Source organism: Gracilinanus agilis, chromosome 4, assembly GCF_016433145.1.
Source record: "Gracilinanus agilis isolate LMUSP501 chromosome 4, AgileGrace, whole genome shotgun sequence".
NCBI lineage: Eukaryota > Metazoa > Chordata > Mammalia > Didelphimorphia > Didelphidae > Gracilinanus > Gracilinanus agilis.
Genome location: NC_058133.1, coordinates 9399207 through 9420514, shown reverse-complemented (window position 1 = coordinate 9420514; position 21308 = coordinate 9399207). Strand labels below are relative to the sequence as shown.

General features: G+C 52.0%; 1 protein-coding gene across 1 annotated transcript in view; it reads right to left on the bottom strand.

The window, feature by feature from the left end:
- The window catches only part of WLS (Wnt ligand secretion mediator), a 114027-nt gene that overhangs the window by 22457 nt on the left and 70262 nt on the right, over positions 1–21308 (bottom strand). Inside the window, exons 3-6 of the mRNA XM_044674759.1 lie at positions 13746–13870; positions 5219–5380; positions 3666–3802; positions 1174–1342 (exon numbers count right to left, since the gene is read on the bottom strand). Of these exons, the coding sequence (XP_044530694.1) occupies positions 1174–1342; positions 3666–3802; positions 5219–5380; positions 13746–13870 (593 nt within the window). The remainder of the gene's footprint in view (positions 1–1173; positions 1343–3665; positions 3803–5218; positions 5381–13745; positions 13871–21308) is intronic.

Sequence of the window (21308 nt, the reverse complement as noted above, 5' to 3'; positions counted from 1 at the left end):
GAGAGAGAGAGAGAGAGAGAGAGAGAGAGACAGAGAGACAGAGAGAGAGAGAGAGAGAGAGAGGCAGAGAGACAGAGAGAGAAAGGGGAAGGGAGGAAAGGAGGGAGGGAGAGGGAAAGAGACAGAGACAAAGACAAAGACAGACAGAGAGACAGACAGACAGAAACAGAAAAGGGGGAGGCTGGGGAGAGAAGAAAGGAAAAACTGGGATCTCTCACTTGCTAAGACCAGGGTGAAGGCAAACTCTCCAGTCCTCCTGTCCAGACGGGGAGCTGCTCATCCATCCCTTCTTTCTGTACTGCCCTGCTCCCATGTGTCTCTTCCACCTCCTAGAATTTCAGCCTCAAACGGGACATTTGAGACAGAGGCAATCTAGTCTAACTCCCTCACTCTTCAGGAGAAAAGACTTGGCCAAGGCGATTCAGCTACTGAGGGGCTAAGCTGGGATGTGAATGTCTGGGTGCTCCTGATTCCCGGGTGCTAGAGAATCTGGGCTTCTGATCCTCTGGGAAGCTGGAGCAGGGATCCCAGCCCTGACCACCAACTCTGGGGGTCCAGGATGCCCCTGGTGCTGGGAATTGCTGGGGAGAAAACTCCCTTTCCCAATGAAGGAGGGCAAAAAACACTAAACAAGGTCATGAAGAGTCAGACATGACTGAAATGACTGAACAACATTCCCGTTTTACAGATGAGGAAACTGAGGCAGGCAGCGGTGAAGAGATTTGCCTAGAGCTCATCAGCTGGTCCGTGTCTGAGGCGGGTCCCCCTGTCTCCAGGCCTAGCACTCTGCGTACCCTACTCTGGCACCCCCTCACTGCCTCAGTGTCAAAGGAAGCACTAGCTCTCACTGAACAGGGTTGTTGTGAGGTTCAGATGAGACAATGTGTGTAAGGCTCTTTGCAGATTTAAAAGTGAATGTAAATGATAGCTATTATTATTGTTAACTTCCACATTTCACAGATAGAGAAACTGAGTCCTGGAGATGGGAAATGACCCGCCTAGGGTGACGAGGCAGGAAGGTTTAGGGACAGAGTTTGAACCTGGGTTCTGTGACACCTGATACAGGACTCTTTGCAGCGTCCCGCTGCGTCTCGTGGCAAGCCACTTTCTTCTGCCGAAGGCTGGCAGTGGAGACAAGGAAGCCTGGCTCCGGGGCGTCCTCGGCGCTCTTACCATCATGTGCTCACCACAGAAGATAATCCAGAAGGAAAGAAGCATGGCGTAGAAGATGCCCTGCCGGATGTCCCCAAAGAGCAGCATCCAGGTCCAGTCGAAGCCGATGGAAAACCACTCCACCGGGACGTTGATGAACGTCATGGAGATCCCCAGGGCGAAGATGACCCTGAAGAGGGAAAGGAAGTGGCAAACAGCTTCATCTCTCTGGGCAAGAGGAGTTTCCTCCCACAAAATCCATCCGAGTGGCCTTTTTTAAACATTCCCCACCTTTCTCCAGACCTCCTTCCCCTCCCCTCCCTGAGAGCGATCCACGGCCATAAAGAAGGTGGCCAGGGCTGAGCTTCCCCCAGCAGGTGCCGGGAAGGACCAGGTCCTGGCTCAGTGACCCGTGGCACCCGGTCAGCGGTCAGCTGAAGCGTCCAGGAGTCCAGCCTGGACAGATAGAAGGCAGCTGACGGGGGAGATGATGGCAGCTGGTGTTCAATGCCCTTTAAGGTACACAAAGCGCATGGCACCCCTGGTCTTGTTTGAACGTCAGGAAGGTGCCCCCAGCTCTGAGAAGTTCCAGCTGCCCTTCGATGCCCCTCTCACTGACCGGCAGCTGGTAAGTGGTTAAACGAGTTGGGGCGTATAAATGTAACTTGATATTGCCAAGCTCTAAGCATCAAAGGATACGACGAATGCAGGGAAACACTAGAAGACTTGGAGGATTTGCTGCAAAGTGAAATGTGCAGAACCAGCAAAATGTAGAAATGCTGAATACGATGGAATGGACAATGATATGAACATCAGAACTGAGACGGGATTCTGAGAAATTACATGACCGAGGCCGGCCCCAAAGAAGAGATCCGTAAAAGCCCTCCTTCACTCTCAGAAAAAACCGGGAGGGGAGGGCTGCGGGCATGGACAACCGCATACAGCAGATCTTTTCAACCAACCAACTCATCTTTCTTTTTAACAATTCTTTAATCCTAGCAATAGACAGCTCTCTGGGAGGGGGAGGGAACGAGAGCTGGTGAGAAATGTAGATTTTCATGTTTACAAAAGAACAATAAAATGCATTTTTTTAAATCCACTGAAAAAATCTAAGGGATGAAGAAGAAGTCCACACCCATAGCCCTCCCCTCCCGACTTGGCTTGGACGGGGCCCCTTCTGGAAGCCTTGTTCAATCCGAGAAATAAGTGTGGAGACAGAAGAGGAGTTTCCCTCCTCCTCGGGCAGCCAACGCTCTACTCCTCAATAAGCTCAAAGGGCTGGCGAGGGCCACCTTCTCCAGGATGCTTTCCCTGATCATCTGAGGTCAAAGGGAGCTCGAAGGTCCTGCAAATCTTACAGCACGTTGCCTTTGTCTATCTTGTTTGGTCTGATACCAAAGTCCACTGCCCCACTGGACTGTAAATTCCTCAGTACCACGGTGACCTTGTCCCTGTCTTGTTCGTCATGCCTCCAAGCCCGGCATCTAGCACTGAGACTGGTCCGGAGTACGTGCCTGTTCTTACCGGTGCACAGACCCAATTATGCCACTCCTCTGCTTACAACCAGCAGATGAAAAACCTCAGCCCTTTGACTGCTCATTGTGGCTAATGAATCCAAACTCCTAAGAATGGCATTCGAGGCCCTCTCACCATCTGGACTCTCTGGATCATTTCCAGCCTGTTTGCCTCGGTTCCTCTTCCATAAAATGAGCCGGAGAAGGACATGGCAAACTGCTCTGGTATCTGTGCCAAGGAAACCCCCAAACAACCGAATAACCACAAACATCCCGAGTTGCTTCAAACGACCATCAAGTGGCATGTCCCAACGCGAGCAGAGCGGGAGACGCAGGCCCTCTCGGGGCGCTCCCTGAGAGCAGATTCCGTGTCTCATCCAAACTCCACGTCTTCCCCCTCCCTCCGTACCTATTGCAGTACCTGCAAACAGTGAGTGCTTCATAAGTGTTGGCTCAAGAGGCCCAGAGGGGCTCCTGGCACAGATTCTGAGCTGGACGTTAGTGACAGAAACAAGCCATCCCAAGGAAGCCAGTGTAGGGGAGGGATCCCCAGGTCCCAGGCAGAGGGGGCAGGCCCAGCCTTCGGGAACCCTCCTCTGGCCGTGGGAGAGGCGGCTCGCCAAAACCCTCCCTATTTCCAGGGCTCTGAGGGAAATGCTGATACGCCATTGCCAGGCTCTCTGGACAGAAGAGGAAACTGAGGCTCCCTCTTAATTTAAGAAGAGCCGCGAGTGTTGTGGATGGTCCCCCAGCGAGTGAGGATCCAGGTGGGGAACCTGCTCGAGGCCTATCCTGACCCCAAAGCCCGAACACCGTCCACTCCCCGGTCCCAGACTCAGACAGCCACGTGGACAAGGGAGAGGAGATGGCGGAACCCCTTCTGGGAGCCTCTCCTGCCCCAGGCAAATCCCTCAGAGGCTGTCTGCCCGGGCAGGTAGGAGGGTGCTGGGCGGAGGGAAACCCTTCTCCCAGGGGATGGAATTCAATATGGCGACTCACTTCTCCAGCAGGACCGGAGGGCGCGTCATCATGGTGATCCGGCGCCAGTACCACACCATGATGATGAAGATGCTGGGCGTGAGGAAGGTTTTCATGGCAAACCACACCTTGGTGAAGCCTCCGTTTTGATGGATGCCCTGGAGAGAAATCAGGTTAGCAGCGACACGCATGGGTTTTCTTCCCCTCTTTTTAACCCCTTCCCTTCCATCTTAGAATTAATACTAAGTATTGGTTTCAAGGCAGAAGAGCGGAAAAGACTAGGCGACGTGCCCAGGGTCGCCCAGCTAGGGAGTGTCTGAAGCCAGATTTGAACCCAGGACCTCCCATCTCTAGGCCTGGCTCTCCAGCCACCGAACCACTCAACTGCCCTCAAGCAACTGATTTTCAAGAGGCAAAAGGTTGGTTTTTGTGCCATGAGAAAAGAAAGCCTCACCTGAAAAATGCTAGTTCAGGTCTTTCTGACTCCGTCACATGAGACAGCAGTCAGGAAGGAAGGTCTGAGGGTGAATCGTGCCACAGACACTCACTAGCTGTTTGACCCTCTATGGGCCTCAGTTTCCTCATTTGGAGGAAGGAGGCCGGATTCAGGGGTCTCTCAGGCCCCTGTCAGCTCCAGATCTAGGATCACGTCTATGAGGCTCCTCTTAGAATGCCCAGGCGGAGGTTGGCAGCCACTGGGGCAGAAGGCCTGGGCAGAGGGCCTGGGCAGAGGGCCTGGTAGCTTGGGCGCTCTAGAGTCGGTGAACCAAGCCGGTGCTGGAGAGCGTTGCAAGGCAGCACCCACCTCCCAGGACCATGAGCAACGCTGATAGGTGCCAGCTACGGCCAAGCTGCCAGAACGGGCAGGGCTGGAGGGTGACGGTGGGAAGGAACCACAGAGATCCTCTAGGCTACCCTCTGCCCATTTTACAGAGAAGGAAACTGAGGCCCGGAGAGGAACTGAGCTGCCCAAGGTCACAAAGCTACTAACTGGCAGAAGCAGATCTTTGACTTCAAAGTCTCTCCCCTGCACCAGGGCCCAGAGACTTTAGAGAACAGCAGCCAACATGCGACCCTGTACACGGTAGGCATCTGTGGCCTGTCCTGGCCCTGCTGGTGCGAGTGCCAGATCCCACAAAGCGATCACATTGTTGGAATTCGCCCTACCAACTACCAGTGGCCTGGACCCAGTGCCTGAACTAGCAGAAGCATCACTCTGAACAGTGCAAATTCCCTTGGAGCTCGGGGCCATTATCGTCCCCGTTTTAGAGATGGGAAAACTGAGACAGAGGCTAAGTGGCTTGTCCAGTCACACAGCTAGGAAGTAGCTGAGGCTAGATTTGAACTTGTGTCTTCCCCACTCCAGGCACTGTCCCACCAAGCTCCCAACTCCTTAGAAGTCGGTAGCAGGCATGATTGTTCCCATTTTTCTGGCGAGGTAAGAGAAATGCGTTAGTTGAGTGAAATGGCCAGCCTGCTGTCCACATTTTCCATGCATTAGGGATGTCTCCTGGGAAGTTTGCAAGGCCCATCGGCCACGAGACTCCCCAAACGGGCGCCTGCGTCTCACTCACCACCAAGCGGATGTCCTTGATCTCCCCGATGCCGACGTTGATTTTCTTCTTCTCGTTCACCGGCAGCCGGATGTTGAAGAGATAATACTTGTGAGCCACAGTCCCGATTTCCATGAAAGGGAGGACATCGCATTCGTAGTAACGGCCCTCGTGCTCTGGAATCTGGAGGGAAAGCACGGTGAGGGGAAAAGGAGATGCCAACGTCCCTCAGTGCCCGCATGCCCCAGAGCGGCTCCCCAGCTCACGCCCAGCCTCTGATCTTTCTTGCAGAGGCCATTACAGAATCCCAGAGCTAGAAGGAACCTTCCACGCCGTCTAGACCAACTTTCATCCGAGCAAGAATCCCCTCCACAACCCAGAACCTCTAACCTCTACAACCTCCGTGATCTTGGGCAGGGCACCACCTCCCTCGCCGGGGAGGTTGGACTAGCTGGCCTCTCGCCAGGTCTGCGTCTGGGATCCTTCTGCCCTCATCCACTGGTCAGCCAACTTGCACCTGAAATCCTCTGGAGGAGGGGGAAGGACCCATCGCCTCCTGAGGCAGGTCTAATGACTAGGACATTCCCCCATCTGCCTCTGCACCTTCTGACACAGTCCCAGAAGAGCCCATGACGGATCTGTTCCTGGGAAGCCATGAAGTTCAACCAAGGCTTCGCAGGGCAACCCAAACCAAAGAGATGGAAAAGGGAAGGGTATGGAAAAGGTGCGTTGCCTGGATCCATTTCTACCAATAGGCATTTATGGAGCACCTATTCCATGCCAGATGCTGTGACAACAAAGGTAAAATGGCCGTCTTTGCCCTCAAGATCTACAAGGTTTGTCCATGTCAACCCCCAAGAGCCAACCTGGAAAACAAAGGGTGGATGAACCCTATCTAGTCATTCAAACCCAGTTAGGCTATCACGCACACAGGCACAGAGTCTTCGAGGGTGTCTGGCCAAACCTGGACCTCACACTTGGCCATCCATCCTCTGCTGGAAAACCACCCTAGTAAGGAGAAGCTCACCAGCTCCCGAGGTGGCCCAGAACAGTCCAGACAGCTCTAGTTGTTCTGAAGTCCTGCCTCCTGCCATGCCCAAACTTGCCTTCTTGCAGCAACCTGCCCTTCTGCCCACTATTCCTAATCCAAACAAGCCATCTCTCATCCCTCTTAAAGGTGACGACCCTTCCAGTGCCTGGAGACGCCACCCCAATTCCTCCCACCGAACCCCAATGGACACAGTGAACTCTAGGTCCTTCCCCAGTCTTTGGGAATTCTCTGCTGGAGGCATACAGTAGGTGGTTCATAAAAACTCATTGACTCACACTCTCACAGAATTTGAGTAGCTGTAAGGCCCTCCGGGGGCCCCGTACACCCCAAGAATCCCTACTAGAACATATAGAGCAAGCAGCCATCCAGCCTCCGCCTGAACCAGGACCTCTGGAAGCAAGTGGTTCCCCTTTGGGACAGCTCTAACACGCAGGAAGTTTTCTCAACACTGAGTCTAAACTGGGTTGGGTTGGATCTAGGCATCGAAGCCCTTTGCATATCCTTTCCAGCCAGACCAGACTATGGAGGGCTTTGAATGGCAGGCTGAAGACTGTAGATTTTATTGGAGGGGCAATGGGGAGATGCTGAAAGTTCTAGAACAGGGGAGTGCTATCAAATGCCTTGGGAAGGTTATTTGGGCTTCTCTGTCAACACTAGCCAGTGTCTACTGCTTGATCAGGCCTAATCATTTTCCTGGTTCTGGCCTAAGTGGGAAAATACAAAATAGTCTCTTCAGAAGTCCAAGTGCAGCCCAGCTCCTTGCCATGGAAAGGAGAATAGCGTTATGTGGACAGATCAGCAGACAGGCCTGGAGATACGGCAGTGGGGAGTTCATATGGTAAGGAAGTCAGGAATATTCCACTGAGTCTGAGGGGCCCTAAAGTCTCTTTCTGCTGGCATGCTAGCAGCCCACTACATTCTGGGCAAGATGGCGGACGTGAGCCAGAAGTAGAGCTTTGGCTGAGAATTATGCTGCTTGGGGAGAGAGACCAAGACCAAGGGAGGGAGAGGGAGAGAGAAGGAGATGACAGATAGAAAGACAGGGAGAGACAAAGACAGAGACAGAGATGGGGGTGGAGGGGAGCGGGGAGAGGGAGAACTTGACTGAACTCCCACATCCCCTCAAAATCCATCACACCTTCCCAGCATCTCCCATATCTTTTCCCTTTTCTCTCCTCACAGGATGACTACTCTCCCCTAGATAGCTCCAGCTCCTAAGTAGAGCTTCCTGTCTCTCTCCTCGCCCATCCATCCTCCACCCGAGCAGCCAAACCAACATTCCAACAGCACAAGTCTGACATTCTCCAGGTCAAAGACCTCTTACAGCTCCCAACTGCTTCTCAACTCACTATGAGCACCTCATCTTGTCCTTTAAAACTTGTTTACAGCCCGCCTCCTACCTTTCTCTCTAGGCATGTTCTATCATAGACATTCTATTCCTGAGGCAAACTGGTCTACTTGGTATTTCCCAGAATTTGCTGCCTCCAGGCCGGGATTTTCTCCCCAGAGCCCCAGAATGCCTTGTTTCTGAAGCCTCATCAGTTGAGGCGCCACTCCTTACAGGAAGTCCTTTCTCTGTACGCCCATTGCTCAGCACCAAGCCTCACATGTGGTGGTTGTTCAGGCATTCTGTAGTTGTGTTGGACTCTCTGTGCCTCTATTTGGGGTTTTCTTGGCAAAGATACTGGAGGTTTGCCATATCCTTCTCCAGTTCATTTTATAGATGGGGAAATAGAGGCAAACAGAGTTAAGGGACTTGCCCAGGGTCACAGAACTAGCAAGTGCCTGAGACCAGATCTGAACTTGGGAAGATGAGTCTTCCTGTTTCCAGGCTCAGCACTCTATCCACTATAGTGCCTGGCTGCCTGGGTACATGGTAGGGACTTAATAAGTATCTGTTGACTTCCTGACAGAGGATGGAGGTTTTCTTGAATGGATTTTAGAAATCATCTGGTAGGACCCTCTCGTTTTGCAGATGAGAGAAGTGAATTAGCCAGGAAATCAGTGGCAGAGCTGGGCCACAGCCTTCGGTCCAGTGCCCTCTCACCTCATCACCAAAGGGATGCGCCTCTTACCCGGGAGGGCTCGTGGCAGAATCCCAGCCGGGCCAACTCCTGGCTTTGTGGTCTTGACCAAGTCTCCCTCTCATTCTGAATCTCTGTTTCCTCGGGAGCAAAATGCTGGAAGGAAGACTGGATCATCGCAAAGGATTCTTCCATATGGGAATTTTTGAGAATGATTCTGCTTTGGCTGGGGCACAGCAGACATGAAGGACAGTATCGCAGAATCACAGCATTTTGGAGGTGAGAAGAGCCTCTGGCGGCCTTCTGGGCCAACTCCTTCATTTCCTAGAAAATGACCTAAGGGCCAGAGGGGCCATGCAACTCACCCAAGATCTCAAAGCTAATTTTGAAGAGAGTTAAGATTAGAATCCACTGTCTTGACTTTTAGTCCTGTATTCCTTATACCATCTAAAGATGAGAGGTGGGAGAATTCAGTAAAAAAACAAGAGGTTTAGAGTCTGAGGACATGGGTTCAAATCGTGGGACCTTGGGGGAAATGGCCAACCCTCTTTAGACCTTGGCTTTAGACCTTGAGATTATATTCTATTGGGGATCCTTTTGTATACCAACTGGCCTATGTGCTTAGCCAAAAAAAGTCTCTCTTTACTCTCAGACAGTCTATGATGTCATGACAAGAGGTGGTAACCAAGGTTCCTCCCAACTCTTACCCTACGAGCTGAGGTTAAATGGCACAGGGCCAAAACGGCAGATCCCCAGAGCATTCCATTGGAGACCTCTTTCCAAGCTGACAGGGAATCACTCATGATTATTCTTAGGGTCAATCAATCAATGAGCATTCTCCAAGCCACTACAACTACTGGGTCAGGCCAGTAGAATGAAGTAATCTCTGTTCTCTCCAAAGGTTACATCAAAGCAGGGGAGTCCACAATGGTAGGTATAAAATAGCCTATTTGTAGAATAGAGAATCAATAAAAATCAGTAATGCCTGATGCTTCTATAGCACTCTAAGATTTCCAAAACTCTTTATATATTCAATTCTAGAAATATTTATTAAGTATCTCCTATGTGGCAGGAACTGCAAGATCATCTGTCTGTCTATCATCTCATCTGATTGACAACTTTATGTGGCAGATGCTTATTATGCTTATTTTATAAATGAACAAACTGAGACAGATATAGGTTATGTGACTTGTCTGAGGCAGGATTTGAATTCAGATCTTCATGATTCAAAGCCTGACCCTCTATCAATTGTACCACCTAGCTATCTACCTTGTATGCAGGAGTTAAGCTGAGTTAGGTGATCAGGGAGGAGGGCACTAGCAGCTGAATAGTTCAAGAAAGCTTCACGTAGAAAATGATGCTTAAGCCGCCTCTTCAAAGAAGAGAGGGACTTTAGGGGCTTTCTTTATATTGGAGTGATTTGGCATTTCCTCAGGAAGATGGAGTTTCCCGACTCCAGACCTGGCACTGTATCTACTGCATTACCCAGCTGCCCTGGCGCATGGCCGGGACTTGATGAATGTCCACTGACCAGCTGACAGAGGACAGAGGCCTAGAATGGATTTTAGAAATCACCTTGTAGGACCCCCTCATTCTGTAGATGTGTTATCTAAGAGATGCAGAGAGCGAAAGAGGGAGGGAAGAAGAAGAAACTGTGTTCCACACAAGTGAAAAAGCCAATGGATGCAAAGACAGAGACATAGGAAATGGTGTCATGAGAGAAAATGGTGCCACGGGTGAGGAACAGGGAAGAGGTCAGTACCTCTGGATAGTGGACAATGAGAATAGAGATTGGAGGCCAGAATTCGAAGGGCTTTAAAAGCTAAATGGAAGAGTTCAGAATCTAGGGCACTAGGGAGTCATTAGAGTTTGCTCAGCAGGCGATGGACAGTCAGATCTTTCCTTAGAAAAAAAATCTCTTTTTCAGCACTGTCTGGGATGGGCTGGAGCAGGCACAGACTTGGAGCAGGCAGACCAGTTAGAAGGCCATTGCAATAATCTCAGCAAGAGGTGAGGAGGACCTGAATTAAGGCAGTGGCTAAGTGAATGGAGAGGAAGAGTCAGATGAAAGATTTTGTGAGGGAAGAATCAGCAAGATTGGGCCCCAAACTGGATGAATGAGGTGAGGGAGAGGGAGAATGAGGAGGCTCGTGTAATAAACAGCAAAGATGTGAACCTAAGAGTGGTGCCTTTGCTCTTATTTGAGGATTGATAATAGTTCAATCCTCTGGTGACCATCTTTAATATACTGAACCCATAAAACCCCTTCTTCACCCTTATAGCTGGAAGTCGGAAGGTGGCTTTAGGGGGAAAGATGAGTTCTGGTTTGGACATGTTGACTTTGAGAGATCTCTGGGATTTCCACGTTGAGATATTTGTACGGCGGTTGGCGGTGTTGGCCTGGGGAAAGGCAAGGGCCGGACAGATAGTTTGGAGATCAACAGCAGAGGTGATAATTAAATCCAGGAGAGCCGATGATGACGCTGAGAAAAAGAACACCGGAAAGAGAAGTGGGATTGGGACACAAGTCATGGGGAACAAGCCCAGTGAGGGATGATAAAATGGCTGATGAGTCAACAAAGAAGGCCAAGAAGGAGCAGTCAGACAGTAGGAGGAGAACTAAGAGAAAGGAATGCTGTGAAAACTCTGAGAGGAGAGAAAATCCCAAAGGAAAGGGTGGTCACCAGTAGGGAGGGGCGAAGCCTCCCGTGTCAAGAACAGAAGCGAGTGACTCAGTCACTTCTCTGTAAATGATGACCTGATTTGCCCAAATCCATCATCATCATGGAGGAGTGGCATAAGTACTAGCCTTAAAACCAGAAAGCCCTGAGTTCAAGTCTCGCCTCTAGCACACCTTTCAGCACTCAGGTCCAGCAATGCCAAATTCAAATAGAAATGAGGACCACGATCCCCACCTACTCAGAGATCCCTGTGGGCCACATATCGCCTTAGTTTTAAGATGGATAGCCATCCATGTTTTATTGTATTCCTACTTCTTTGGTTAAATATTTCCCATTTGGGAGTGTTGGGGTGCCCTGCTTTAGGCAACCATCCTGGAGGTTCTTTACCTTCCTCCATGTCTACTGGAGCCTTTGGACCTCTTCTCGGAACAATGTTTTGGAATGTGCAAGACAAATGCACAACATTGCAAATGAAGTCAATGATGTTAAAATGCAGTTATCAAAATATATTTTTACAAGGTTCACAGGCCCAGCGTGAGGATCCCTAGTGGTGATGTTGTTGGGAGAAGGCGCTTCTTCCCCTGGGACTTCCCCAAAGCACTGAAATCACAGGTGCAGCCCCGACTCCTTCGCCCTGAATTCTGGCAGATTTGGGGCCATCCGCTTGGCCAATAAAACGCAGGAGAAAATTCAGCCCATCCAGTGGAGATTTCCAAGCGGAACCTAGATTCTGCCAAAGTGAGTCGCTCCCGAGCTCAGAAAGGAGCCCCCCCCCCCCCAGCCTCCTGATGGAGCAGCTAATTAGGACAAAGTACAGCAGGTGGCAGGACGCAGCTTCTTTCCTTAGCAGGCCCCTTCCAGGGGGGCCCACAGCGCTGGAGTCGGCTCTGATTGCGGCTCTGACACCCAGGCCTAAATTTAAATTGCTATCACGGGGGACAGATTCAGTGATTCATTTTCTTCACACCTTTCAGAGACTGAAGACTTCGCTGAGGGGAGCCGCAGACCCCACAGATAATTAAGGAGCAGATAATTAAGGAGCAGTCTCGGGAAGCGCTTGTTCTAAGCACCTTTGCTTAACTCCCTCCTCCTCCTCCTCCTCCTCCTTTCCAGCCCTGGATGAATACTCTGTGGAAATCGAGAATAATCTCTGAAAAGCCATGAGCCCAGACTCTTATTCTATTATGGTAATTTTAAATTATAATGAAAAAAACAAACCAGCACACAGCCTTACGCTTAAATTGCTCAAATGGCTAACCATGAGGCCTGCTAGGACCCACCGTGCCTGTCTCCAGGCTGAGAACCCCAACCTAGCTGTCCCTTTCCTTGTCATCATGGGAGGAACTTTCTCCCCTCCTTGACAGCTCCAAGATGGGGCTCCAGAAAAGGTGGGCTCTGGCTCTTTTCCTCCTGCACCCAAAGCTCCGCCTTCCTCTCCGCTATATTCTTTTCTTCAGAGTACACTTGGAATGTTGGCTTTGCTACTGGCCACTTGTGTGACCTTGGGCAAGTCCCCATGCCTCTCTTTGCATAAAGTGCAAGAGTGGGACTGGATGGCCACCGGGGTCCCTTCCAGCTCCTGAACCTCAAGCTGATGACTCGTGAAGCTCTCTTGGCCACCCACCAACAGAAAACCCTACTTTCTTTTCCCTAAATCAAGGGGGAGGCAACATGGTATATTGCGTCCAAACTCCTTTCAGATATTTACTGACAGTGTGATCCTGGGCAAGTCACTTAACCTCTGTTTCTCATTTTGCTCATCTCTAAAGTGAAAGGGCTGGACTCAGTGACTCCGAAGGTTCCTTCCAGTTCTGAAATGATGTTTCTATGATTCTGTGGACTTTGTCCATGCTCTGTTCACTTCCTCCCCCCACATGGGATATAAATTCCACAAGGGTGGGCACCATTTTGTTTTTTTCTTCTTCTAGAATGGTCTTATCTCTGTAGTGGAGCAAATGGAGAGAGTTGGCTTCAGAGTCAACCCTGAGGTCCAGTCCTAACTGGCATGGACGTTGGCATGTGACCTAGGCAAGACCCTTGGCTTTCCAGTGTCCCCACGGAGCTTTCTGGAACAGAGAAGATTCCAGTTTGTATTGGTAGATGGACCTTCCGTGTTGGGAATGCCCTCCAATCATAGAATGCCAGGTTCAGTCCAAGAAAGGACAAAACCAACAAAGCCCCACCCTAAGGCCTCGGGTTCACAAGGAATCTGGGCAATGTTGGCTGCCAAATACACAACTATGACACCAGAGATAGTCAAAGCAGAAGCTACAAAAGCCAGTTGACCCAGAAGGGCTCCAAAGCAGTCGCCATCTTGGCCTCTTTGGGGTGCTGGGAGGAGCCAGACTTCTTTTGGCTTAGGTTGGTGGAACTCCTCCACCCCATTCATTACTTATTCTTTGATTTAAGAAAAATACCATGAAGGTCACAAGAGAGCCAAGAGCACCAAGTCAGATGCTTTTCTTGAAAATGTTTGTGGAATTCAGCCTTTTCCACAGCCTTCTTGTTGCCTGACTCCATGCACTTCTGAGGACAGAGATTGTTTCTGTCTCTTCTTTGTAGTTTCATAAATGCTTTCTGATTAAGTATCTGGGTTAAGATTTGAACTCGGGTCTTCCTCCCAAATATAGCACAGAGTCGGGAGCCTAAGAGGTATTTCATGAATGCTCCTGACTGAGTGACTGATTGAAACCAAGTCCTGCTCCACCAAACAACCTCTATAGGTCACTCCTGTGTCCCAAAGAAGAAAATTCCTCCCTAAATCTGGGATTGAGAAAGAAATTCTGCCCTACCTTGGGGGACGTGAAGGTGCATTTGAGTTTCCGGGGGACTCTCTCGTGGGTCATTTCTGTCCATTCGGCCAACACATCATCGCGATAAGCCAAGGAGACATCAAGGGAAACTTCTGCATTGTCTCCTGCAAGGAAAATGGGTTTAAATCATTTAATTCAATTCATTCAACATTATGAAGTGTCTACCATGTATGTGCCCAGGTACTGTGCCAAGCAACTGAGTTACAAAAAGTCACCAAAGCATGCCTGGAGATGGGAGGTCCTGGGTTCTAATTTGGCCTCAGACACTTCCTAGCTGTGTGACACTGGGTGAGTCACTTAAGCCCCATTGCCTGGCCCTGAGAACCAATACACTGTAAGGGCTTAAAAATAAATAAATGAATGAATGAATGAATGAATGAATAAATAAATAAATGAATGAATGAATAAATAAGTAAATAAATAAACAAACAAACAAATAGATAAATAAATAAATAGATAAATGTTGAAGAAGTCACCAAAGCAGATAAAGAATCTGACTGCACATAGAGAAAGTCCCAATCCCAATCTCCCTATTTAACCTTCTGTTTGCATTGGTTTACTTCACCACGTAAGCCAGGAAACCAGTTGAATCGTGGGAAATGTAGTTTGAAAGAGATCTAAAAGGGACCTCAAAATTAGTTCAAGGACCCCCAAATTTCCAATATCACAGCATCCAGCAGGGAATCAAAGAAAGGAACAGGAAATGGGGTCTTACAGCAAGGGCCACAAAAGGTCCAAACCTTCCAGTTAGATCAGCCGCCAGCCTTGATCCTTTCCCTTGCTCTGATGTCGTTGAGAGAGGGAAAGAGGAAGAAGAAGGACAGAGACAGAGAAAGGAGAGAAAGAGAAGAAACGGGAGAGAGAAGAGATACGGAGAGACAGACACACTGAGAGACAGAAGAGAGTGAGAGACATTTAGCTGCTCTCAGCCTCAGTTTCCCATCTGTAAAATGGGGATAAACAATACTTATCTCCCAAGCTTGTTGTGAGGCTCAAATCAGAGAAGGCAGAAAATGGGCAATAGATGTCAAATAATGACTGTATTTCTTCCCCCTTGCCTGGAAGCCCTCTAAAAGCAGGGCCGGTTGATTAATTCTGCTTGGCCCGCTCAGGACGTCACGCATAACAGATATTTAGGAATACTGGCTGCATGGGATCGTCTTTGCATCCCTCACATCAAGGAGAGCATTCACTGGGGGGAGGGGGGCAGCGCAGGATTCTCTGGGTGCAGGGAGTCTCCCTCTTCCAGTGAGATCAGCACCTGCTTTGTCTCACGGAGTCACGCGGGGAGCTGAGAAGCTGGAGCCCAGGCTGGGGAGAACACAGGACACGGTTCAGCGGGAATCACTCTGCAAACTCTCGAGCCCCATGTCGGTGGGGGGATGTACAGCCCTTCCATACGGTGAAGTCTGGCTCCTGCTCCTCCCAAATCAAATCCACGGCCCACGTAAAGGGGATTCCCTTCTGGCCCACAGGAGGAGGCGCCTCAACTTTCCCCAGAGCAGCTGGCAGAATGCATGCTGCCATTTTGGATTCTCTTCCCCATTCTGGCCAGTCTCCCTGCTCTGTACACTTCCTGTCTGGCTCCGTCGTGTCCACACCAGCTTTGCCATTAGAATAGGAGCTCCTGGAGGGCAGGAACCGAATTTGTCCTTAGCGTGGCACGTTTCCTCCATCTGCCTGCTGAGCGGCTGGTGGACCTTCTGGAAGCATCTGCGGTGCTGGGCCGCCGCGCCGTGCCCTAAGGGGAAGGCTCGGGGAGGCCATCCCCAGGACCTCTGGGGCAGGCTGGGCCCCGCACGACTGCTCGCTGGCCTGTCTGAAGGACGGGGCGGAAGAGAGAAGTCCCGAAGGGGCCCTCGTTACCGAATGCCTGGAAATGTCCAGTTCGGAGGGTCCCAGCCTGCCCATTCGGGCGCTTTTCTATCCTGCTGGCCAGGTTCAAAGGCGGGAGGCTATCTGGGCTTATCTATCCAAAAGGAAGGGGGGTCTGGGGGGGCCGATGGTGCTGACTCGAATGGTTCCCCCTTGGGTGCTGGGNGGGGGGTCTGGGGGGGCCGATGGTGCTGACTCGAATGGTTCCCCCTTGGGTGCTGGGCCTGAACCCCCAGGGGGCAGCCCGTGGAGGGCCGGCCTTCCCCGGCCACGCTCTCCCATAGCAGGGCCTTCCGATATGGCGGAGCCCCTGTTTCTGATGCCTCCCGCCCAGGGGCCCTGAGCAGGGGGCAGAGACAAAGCCTGGGTCTGGGCCCTCCAGACACATCCAGGGAAGAACCTGGGGAATCCGGAAAACGGACCCTGTAACGAGGGTCACAGGCTTCCTGCAAAATAAACCCTTCCCAGGACCTGGAAGTCACCATTCAGCGACACACAAATAGCACCGCAGGCAAAGGACCTGCGTTCAAATCCCACTTCTGCGGCTCCGAACCAAACCGTGGTGATCTTAGACAAGTCATTTCACTGGGATGGGTCTCAGCCGTCTCATCTCTGTAGTACAGACTAGCTGGACTGAGGGGTCCCTCCTAACTGGCCATCTCTGTGCCTCGGACCTCCCGCCTTGGCCCCAGGCGGCCGAAACCTCCCCCTGCTCAGGCGTCACCGGAGCGCCGTCGTCCTTTCCCTTCACACGGATTCAGGGGGTTTCCGTGCTGTGTTGGTGTCTGGGCTGTTCATGGTTGGGCTCTTCAGCACCTACAGTCTGGCCGGATCCTCAGGGAGAACCTGTGGGCCAGGACGAAGGACGCCCATCCACCCCCTCCCTCCCCCCCCTCCCCGGCCTCGGCTGATGGAACGGAGCCGCCATCTTCTCAGGGTCCGGCAGGAGTGCCGGCGTCATCCTGGCCAAAGGGAAGCTCCCCGAGGGCCGGAGGCAGGAATTAGGGCTTCCTTCTTCCTGTCCCTCTTCCTCTCGCTCACCTCGCACACCCCGATCCCGGCCCAGCCTCGCCGGCTCCCCCTTCCCCGTGGCTTCAGCGCCCAGCAGGGGGCAGGAGGTGAAGAGCCACCGGAGGGGGCCCACCTCAGGGAGCTCCCAGGCCGGGCTCTGCCCCCTGTGGCCTCCCTCTCTCCCCTCCGGCCTTCACAAGCTGCCGCCTGCCTGCCCAGGAGGAGGAGGAGGAGGATGCGGGCCTCCCGCGGAGGCAGAGTCTTCGGCCTGAGCGCCTCGCACGGTGCCTGCTGGAGGAGCTGGACGGAACGGAATCGAGCTGTCCGCAGCCTTTATTAGACCCTCGACGGCACTCATTTAGAGGCAGCGTAAAAGAATGGAGGGAACCAGGAAGACTCGAGTTCAAGTCCTGCCTGGGCCCCATGACTTCTGTGTGACCTCAGTACTTCTCAGCGCTCCAGGCAACCCCAGCAGGCTCTTAGTGGAAGAAGAGATCCCCGAGGCCCTGAGGAGCTTCCCCAAATGAGGGAAGTCAGAGGCCAGCCCCTAACCCTAATCCTTATCTCAATCTAAGTTAATACCCCTGGGACAGAAAACTCCTATTTTGGGCAGCTAGTCGTACCGGGAATAGAAGGCTGAATTTGGACTCAGAAGAGATGAGTTCAAATTCTGCCCTCTATCTCTTATTAGCTCTATGACTGGGGAAATTATTTAACTTTTCTCCTTAGTTTTCTCGTTCATAAAATGGGAATAAGAGGCCGCTAAATGGTGCCATGGATAGAGCCCTAGAATGAGAAAGTTCAAGTTTGATCTCCCTCACGTACTAGCTGTGAGACCCTGGGCAAGTCACTGAATCTCTGCCTCAATTTCCTCATCTATAAAATGGGGATTACAAGAGCCCCCACTTCCCAGAATGGAGGTGAGACTCAAAGGCGAAAATAATGTGCTTCGAAGATCCTAAAGTGCGATCCATCAGATATAATAGTCTATACATGAATATCTAACCTATTATATCATATATTACATGTCACCATATTTGGTGTGTTCATCTATAACATACAGTATTTTATAAACACTATTGTTGTGTTGTTGCTGCTGCTGCTGCTGTTGTTGTTACTGTTGTTGTTGTTGTTGTTGCTGTTGTTGTTGTTGCTGTTGTTGCTGCTGTTGCTGTTGTTGTGTTGTTGCTGCTGCTGCTGCTGCTGTTGCTGTTGTTGTTGTTGCTGTTGTTGTTGTTGCTGTTGTTGCTGTTGTTGTTGCTGTTGTTGTTGCTGTTGTTGTTGTTGCTGTTGTTGTTGTTGCTGTTGTTGTTGTTGCTGTTGTTGCTGTTGTTGTTGCTGTTGTTGTTGTTGTGTTGTTGCTGCTGCTGTTGCTGCTGTTGTTGTTGTTGCTGCTGTTGCTGTTGTTACTGCTGTTGCTGCTGCTGTTGCTGTTGCTGTTGTTGACCGAAAGGCATTCCAAGTACCTTTTTGGGTTCAGTCTCCACAAAAGGAGTCCCGCTGGGCCCATTTCAGAAATGGGGGCCGCAGGGCAGAGGGCGAAAGACTTGCCTGCAGTCACAGAGCAGGAAACGCCGGCTCAGCCCATCCCAGCCGGCGGGCTAAGCTTCTGGATCACAGAGATGGACGCTGGCCCAGAACTGTTGAGGGAGGCCATCAGGCCACGCCATCCCGAGACGACATGATATCCCCGAGGAACGCCAAACCAATTGGGAAAACAACAAAAACGAGGCCTTGGGAGGTGCTGCTTGTGCTCTGTCCGAGCCCTGAACGCTGGACGATCCCATCGTGGCCCTCTAGAGGTCAGTAGGTGGAGAACACCGGATGGGAAACTGAGTCAGAGGCTGGGCTGGGGCTGCAATCTAGGCTTCCAGACCCCCCAGAACTCAGGAATGTCCCAAAGCCGGGATCCATCCATGCCCAAGGTGGCTAAGGAGTGGTTCCACCCCACCACCAGGGGGCAGAAAGTCCAGCCTTCGTAGCTGGGCTGGCCACTGGGGCCTGAGCAGGGGCTAAGAGAAAGGGAGGCCGGAGGCCGGGATGACAAAGCAGGAACAGGGAGGGCCCACGCAGCCCCACAGAATAAGCCAAGCGGTCAGGGATAGCACACGGAAGAAACTCAGGACAAGCCCAAGTCAGAGAGAGACAAAGCAGCCTCAACTCCATCAGGCCAGCAACCAGCACTTATTAAGCACCTACTGTGTAACAGGCATGATGCAAAATTCGGGGATCAAAGAGACAAACAAATAAAGGAATTCATGCCCTCGAGGAGCTTCTGCTGTGCTCGGGGGAGGATCCCCAGCAGAGCAGACACTGCAAAGGGACCAGAGTGCCCCCAAGGGGGGTCCTGGGGAAGGGGCAGGGGGAGATCCTGAGCAGGTCCTCGGGGGGACCAGGAAGGCAGTGCTGGCTGGGTACACACAGAAGAGCTCCCCGTCGGCTCTCCAAGATGCTCCTCATCCCACGTTTCCCAGAATGGCCTGGTCCAAGGACCCCCGGTCTTTGCTGGGTCACCACCCGGAGCCTCTTCGTCTACGCTCGCTGACTGACGGAGGGAGGAGCAGCTTTTCACTGACCACCGATGGCACGTGGGCACACCAAAGCCTCGAGGAATGACTGAGCTCTTTCCCCAGACGGGCCCTTCAAAAATGTCCGGCGTGGCGACCAAGATGGCGCACAGACTGCACTCACACGGCGCTCCACGGCTAGGCTCTCCTTTATCCTCCCAACACCCCAGGAGGAGGCGCTCTTATTACCCCCTCTCAGTGGGGCTGAGGGAGGATTCCACGGGCAGGAAGGATTTGGGGCAGGATCTACTCTCAGCTCTTCCAGCATCTCCCTCAGCACCCTGAAGTTCCCGTCATTTGAGAGTCCGCTGAATGAACTGGCAATGCGCAATATGGGAAAAATAGGTGCTCAAATGAATGGACGCCTGAGAGCCCTCTACAAGTGTCTGGAAAGCTGACATATGGAGATGGATTGAGGTTGGGCCATTTGGGCCCAAAGGGCAGACCAAGGAGCCCAGGCTGGATGTGAGACCTGAGAAGAGGCCCCCTAACCTCCCTCCGCCATGCTTTCTGGGGGTGTAAAAGGAGGGGCTTGGCCAGGTGGACTCGTCTGTTATCCTCTGATGCTCGGGACAGGCTCTTGGCACCAAGGAATCCTGTACAAGCTAAGCTCTGGCTGGCCTGCCCATGATGTGCCGGTTCAAATCCTGCCTCTGACACCGCCAGAGGACTCCCTGCTCCGTCTCCCCTTTTCCCAAACTCCGCTCATCGAAAGATTAGTCCCAAAGGGGTATCGGACTTGGAATCTAGAAGACTCGGGCTCGTTCTTCTCTCTAGCACTTACCACCTGCCCTCTAGGGAGCCTGGTCAAGTCCCTTCACATCCCTGAGCCTCAGTTTCCTTGACGTGTAAAATGAGATCAGACTGGATGGTCTCCAAGTCTTCTGGCACCATCTATGATCTTGTGACTGAACTACTAAGTCAGAAATCAGAGGGGAAGTGGAGAGAATTTCCACGTTGGGAGTTCTTAAAAGGCAATCACAGAGCCTTCCCTTTTTCTGAATATTTGTCTGGCAACTATGGTGGGATGAATGGAGTCCTGGCCTTAGAAGCCGGAAGACCCGAATTCAAAGTTCCTGCCTCTGTCTGCTGCTCCCTTCTCCTTTGGGCCTTGAGCCACCATGTTAGAGAAGGTCTGAGTCTTCCTCAGCAGACTAGGGTTGGGCCGTGTGTCGGCCCCCCAAGATCCCTTCCATCTCTAGGCTTCTCTGTGGCTCTGGATCCCTCGACCACCCTCGGGGGTCGCCCTCCCCCATGCTCTGCTCAGCTTTTGGGGCTCCCTCCTAGCTTGGCCTCCTGGCTTCTCTCACTACCCCCCACACCCCAAGCTTGGAGCACAAGGATCAAAACTCGGCATGTGGTAGGAAAGCAAAGCAGGCCTCCCTTTGACTCATTCGCTTTTCCACAGCCTGCTTGCTAAGCGACTCCACCAGGCATCTCAGCTTTAATTACCGAACCACGACTATAATAAACCACCCTTTTCGTGACTCCCAGGATCCTGTGTGGGCAAGGCTTCCCACGGAGAGATGAAGGAGGCCACGCATCCGCTGGGAATAGATGGGGAGGTGGGCAGGCACGCCAGACCCGCCTGGACCCCGCGGGAGGTTGTGCCTTGCAAGCCCTTCTCCAGCCTCCCTTGTGGTCACAGCACGCCTCGGAGGTGGCCAGAAGGAGAACCTGTGGAACTGGCCGGCTTTCTCTGATGACAGCCAGCTGGAGGTGGGTCAGGCCCCTGCTTCCCAGGCTGCCTCCTAGATCCAAGCCAGCTCCCCACATTCCTAGGATGGAAAATTCATCGCGGATGCTGGGCAGAGAGGTGGCTGTGGTTTTGGCTCACTATTTCCGTCCGGTTCTGGGGGCGGCTCGTTTTACACGAGCAGAACTCTGCTCTGAGCTTCTGCAGGAACAGGCCCGGGAGGCAGGGAGGGAGGAGTGACCGTGACTCCATTTCCTTGGCCTTAGTCATGGAGATCATTCTTTGGTCCCTTCTCGCTCTTCTGGCATGAGAAGAAGCCCATCGGAGTGCCAGGTCCTCCTCCCAAACTGAGGGGAAGACACGAAACTCTAACGAGGGAGTCCAGCTAAGCTA